Source organism: Vicia villosa, linkage group LG5, assembly GCF_029867415.1.
Source record: "Vicia villosa cultivar HV-30 ecotype Madison, WI linkage group LG5, Vvil1.0, whole genome shotgun sequence".
Classification (NCBI taxonomy): Eukaryota; Viridiplantae; Streptophyta; class Magnoliopsida; order Fabales; family Fabaceae; genus Vicia; species Vicia villosa.
Window position 1 is genome coordinate 132,436,818 of NC_081184.1, and position 5,354 is coordinate 132,442,171.

At 30.6% G+C, this 5,354-nt stretch overlaps 1 protein-coding gene across 1 annotated transcript; it reads right to left on the minus strand.

Annotated features, from left to right (window-relative positions):
* Positions 1–2,165: 2,165 nt before the first annotated feature.
* On the minus strand, positions 2,166–3,757 carry LOC131607394 (probable aquaporin NIP-type). The gene is made up of 5 exons (XM_058879404.1): positions 3,600–3,757; positions 3,258–3,488; positions 2,898–3,095; positions 2,725–2,786; positions 2,166–2,594 (listed from the first exon to the last, which is right to left on the minus strand). Exons 1-5 carry the CDS (start codon positions 3,708–3,710, stop codon positions 2,369–2,371), a joined length of 828 nt encoding a protein of 275 aa, XP_058735387.1. The 5' UTR covers positions 3,711–3,757; the 3' UTR covers positions 2,166–2,368.
* Positions 3,758–5,354: the final 1,597 nt, after the last annotated feature.

Here is a 5,354-nt window from a genome sequence, read left to right on the forward strand (position 1 = left end):
AACTTCGAGTGAAGATTGATGAAGAAGATAAGGCAATTATCTTGCTGTGATTGTTACCAGATTCTTACGATCACTTGGTGACTACTCTTACCTACGGGAAACACACTACTAGTCATGATGTAATTACTGGTACTCTTTTTCTTCCTTCCCAATTGACGTTCTTGAAAGAAGAGGTCTAAATCTAGTAATTGTAAAATAGTTAAGTGTTATAGTTGCAAAAAAATTAGGCAACTATGGTTCAAACACAAAGCATGGTTCTTCCAGTTATGCAATTATGGTTCAAATTGATGATTCTAGCAATGAAGCAGATATAATGTGTGTTTCATCTAGTAAGTGCACAAATGTGTGGATTCTTGACTCTACATGACGCCGCATCGGGAATGGTTCACTATATTCAGGTTAGGTAACTTTGAATTTGTTTATTTAGGTGATGATAAAGCATGTACTATAATAAGTGGATGAGACAAATTAAAATTTCCATGGACAATGGTGGCATGTGAATATTGAACGAAGTTAGATATATTCCAGAATTTAAGGATAAATTTATTTCCCTAGGTACTCTATAAGCAAAAGGTTCCCTTTACAGGTTTGATGAAGATATGGACAATATGAAGGTTAACAAGGGTATATGGATTTTGATCAGAGCAAGGAGAACTATAGGTAACATCTACGAATTGTTGGGGAACACTATTATAGATGATGTTGCAGTAGTTAAGTCTTATAATGATACAACCAAACTCTGTCATATGCGTATGAGTCATCTCAGTGAGTGTGGGATGATGGAATTTCATAGGAAAAATCTATTAAAAGGTGTTTGTAGTTGCAAGTTGGAACTGTGCAACTATTTATACATGGAAAACAGTGTCATGTCCGGCTCAAGATCAGAAAGCACAAAACAAAGAAATTTTAAACTACGTGCACTCTGGCGTGTGAGGAATTACCAAACATATTTCCATGGGTGGTTTTAGGTAACTTGGGACATTCACAGATGATTTTTCTCGTAAGGTTTGAGTGTATTTCTTGAAGCAGAAATCTGAAGTCTTTACAAAATTCAAGTTGTGGAAAGCATGGGTAGAGAATCACGTTGGCATAAAAATCTAAGTATTTGTGATTAGATAATGGGACATAGTACACTGATTGAAATTCAAGAGGTTCAGTGAAGAACATAGTATTTAAAGAAATATCTCAATTCACAAGACACCATAACAAAATGGTATGCCAGAGATAATTCACAGGCCTCTAAGTGAAAGGGCAAGATGTATCTTGTTAAATTTTGGACTATTAAAAGGTTTTTGCAAAGACACAATTACCATGGCGTGCTATCTTATCAATAACTCACCTCGAGCTTCATTTGAGGAGAATGTTGCAGAGGAGGTATAGAAAGATAATTCTATTGATCTTGATAATTTAAAGATTTTTGGATATCCAGTTTATGAGCATATATTCAATGAAGATTGATCCATACTTGATCCAAGTCGAATAAGTGTGTCTTCGTCGCTTACATAAATCATGTGAAGGGGTCTAAGTAATGGGATCCGATGAAAAGAAAAATGGTAATCAACATAAATTTTGTTTTAGATAAGCAGTTAATATTGAAGTAGACAGTTACAACTGATGTATCAACATTGTGATTCAGGTGGATCTTCAGGAAGAATCAGACTCTAATACCACTTGCTGGAGAGTCAGGAGAGCGTCAGAAATGTCAATTGATTGAATGTTCAGGATCCAAGAAATTTTGACATCACATATCATCCAAAACCTTAAAATTATATGGGATATGAGTCACATTTCTTATATACCAAATATTTCCTCCATTTCGAATTGATATGGAATTTAACCACTCATGGTTGAATCCCAACATATCCCCTTCTATAAATATGAAAAATTAACCATTCAAAGATGTCAACTCTTTAAACGAATCTTATATAACTCTAATAATTTTTACCTTTGCGTGAGAGGTACCTTGATTTTATAAAAAAAATAATATGAACTACTCCGGTAACCATGAGAAAAGGTAAGTTTGGTATATGCTTAAATCAAAATTATAATTTTTTTCGATTAATTTTTTATTTTATTTGGATTATTTTATTTGGATCCGCTTGAATGTGAACACCGGTAAGTTTGTCATATTTTTTTTTCTCTCTTGTAAAAAAATTTAGCCAAAAATAGAAGAAGAATGATGAACAAAAGGAAGAATGTGTAGAATGATATTGACCAGAAAACTATGCCTTCATAGCATATTATTACACAAAAAAAATCTAATTTCTGGACTAATATCCTAACATGCATGAGAAAATACTCAATAAATCACCATCTTCACACTTATTTAGGTCGAATCCAAAGATGATTTAAAACAATGACATGTTATCTACTGAAAGCTTGCTCTTGATCTTGATACACTTTTGAGGAAGCTTGAGCTTCGACTTAATTCACTTAGTGGTTTATCAGTGAATCTAATCAAGTTGTAGGCTGATGAACCTAAAAAGGTACCAGCAAAGGGTCCAATTATATAAACCCATATTCCATGGTAATTGTGCATCACCAATGCAGGTCCAATGCTTCTTGCTGGGTTCATGGATGCACCCGAGACAGGCCTGCATGCATGCAATTATCAAATTAATCAGTAGTATGAACTTAGTCTGATGTTTCTGCTTCTGCACAACTATTAACTGAGTTGTCTTAACAGAACAATTAGTAATATGAACTTGTAATTAATTAAATTACCCGGCCATGAAAACGTCCACCATGATTGTCATACCAACCGCGATCCCTGCTAATTCTCCGATCTATTTGAGAAAAAAAATGAATTATATTTATTTATTTTATATAACAAATAATGAGGTGCATTTTGATATATAAATGGTATAAAAACAGTAAGTAAATTAAAGTATATTAACTGCTCTATTGTCTGTGGAAACCGCAGATATAACAAACATCAATAAAAATGATGCGATTATCTCGAAAGCAAGAGATTGTCCATGAGATCCAGCTGGTATTGTTCCGAAAAACGACTTTTCATCTATGTCAAAAAGAAGGCACAATGTTCCACTAGCAAGGATAGATCCTAGCAATTGTGCAACCATATACATCGGCACCTGGAAAAATCAAACATTCATGAATTCGTCGTTATTGCAAACTTTTCTTGCGATGCAAGTAAATCACTTTTCTTGCAATGCAAGTAAATCACTTTTCTTGCAATGCAAGTAAATCGCTTTTCTTGCGATGCAAGTAAATGAAGTGGTGATTAGTATGCATACCTGTTTGAGTGGAAACTGACGATAGACAGCGAAGCTAATGGTGACGGCCGGATTAAAATGAGCACCCGAGATGTGACCGAGAGAATAAACCAAGATCATAACCGATAGACCCCATACAATAGCAATTCCGGGGAATGTTATTGTTCCTTTACTCTCTCCCACTTTATTCAGAACCACTGCACAACACCCTGCAAATATTAAGAAGTATGTTCCTATCACCTCAGCTATTACCTGAAACATACATGAATGAAGTCACAAAATAATATTCACAAAAACTATATATTATTAATGTAGAGTTTAATAAGTTTATGGTATGGTACAATTATATTAAAAAATGTATACCTTTTGTATGGTTTGAACTACCTCAGGAGAACTAAAAAACCCTAAATCCTTTTGTGATTTTGGTGCCTTAAGGTCACCTTCTTCCATTTTTGTGATCTCATGATCAGACATTTTTCTTAAATAACTAAATTCAACTCTTTCTTTATTTTTTTTTAGACTTCTTTTGCCTTGGTTTAGAAAGTTAATGTTTGTAATCTAAATTTGATCATTGATGTGTTTGGAAGTTTAAGCTCATAGTTAAAGTAGATATTTGTGGCTTAGCTGTTTTTAGGAACAATCAATGGAGGTAAGAGTGTTTAAAGCTTTAAACACTCCATGCTTTTTAGGGAAATAATACTACCACTACTTTACTTTCATTCAATGTTGTTTGTACACATGTCATTATGGCTAAATATAATCAATGGTTTATTTTTAAAAGTTAATATAAGCCATTGAGTGTAATTGTATGAGTATACTTCACACAAAACTAAACCATTTACTCTTATTTTAGTTAATTTTAGAATGTAAAGATAGTTAAGGGATTTAAACTTGAGCAGAGAGTTGTATATTAGTTAGTACAAATTATATATTAAATTAGGAAATATAAGTAGTAAGAGCTATTAGATTAAGAGCTCGTTTGGCCTAGCTTTTTATCTACTTATTTTCTCCTTATAAGGAGATGGAGGGCCAAACACATTTTTTATAAAGCTCTTATGAAAAAAAATAGCTTTTTTTAAAGGCAAAAAATTGAATAAAATGAGCTTGTAAAAAAGTCGTTGAAACTAACTTTTTTGGAGCTTAAAATATGTGGTCGCAGTTCGAATCCCGATGAAAACATTTTCTTTTAAAAAAAAATGGCACTTATATAGTAGACATATGTTTTTCAATTTTTTTTCTATGGTTCATAACATCTAGAGTTATGTTTTATTTATTTATTTTATTTTGTTTACATCATTTTTGTAGATATTAGTATTGTCCAACTTTTATTTGTTTTGTATATTATATCTTATTTTATTGTATAATAATTTTCAATAATAATATTATTAATTTTTTATACTATACACTAAATTATATAGGTTAATACAACAATTATTCAATACGTATTATATATATATATATATATATATATATATATATATATATATATATATATATATATATATATATATATATATATATATATATATATATATATATATATATATATATATATATATATATATATATATATAATTTTAAAGCTTAAAAAAAATCATAACCAAACAACTTTAACCTTATTTTAAAAGCTCTTATTTTTAATTTTAACTTTAAAGTAACTTTTAAGACATAACAAAGTTGGGTCTAAGAAGTATATATATATTTAGCCATAATGACATGTGTACAAACAACATTTGGGAATGTATCATAACAAATATTTATCACAACAATTGTTTATATTTAAAATTTATTATATTTAATTAGTTATTGATAAAAAATGAGGTTTATCATAAAATCACAATATCATATTATAAATATAAAATCATATTGCCACATTACACTTTGTAAAGCTGATAAGATTTCAGCTCAAATCTCATAAGCATTTGGATTTTAAACCCACTGTTCATACGAGAATCTTGTTGGTGGACATGAATATTTATTGAACAATTGCCGTGAAATGATATATAATTCATTATGACATGTGCGATGTGTTAATTATACTCTTGTGGATTAATATATATGTAATAAAAAACCTAGTTGTGTTAAATGTTATGTGATATCTCCGTTTGCGAAAGCATT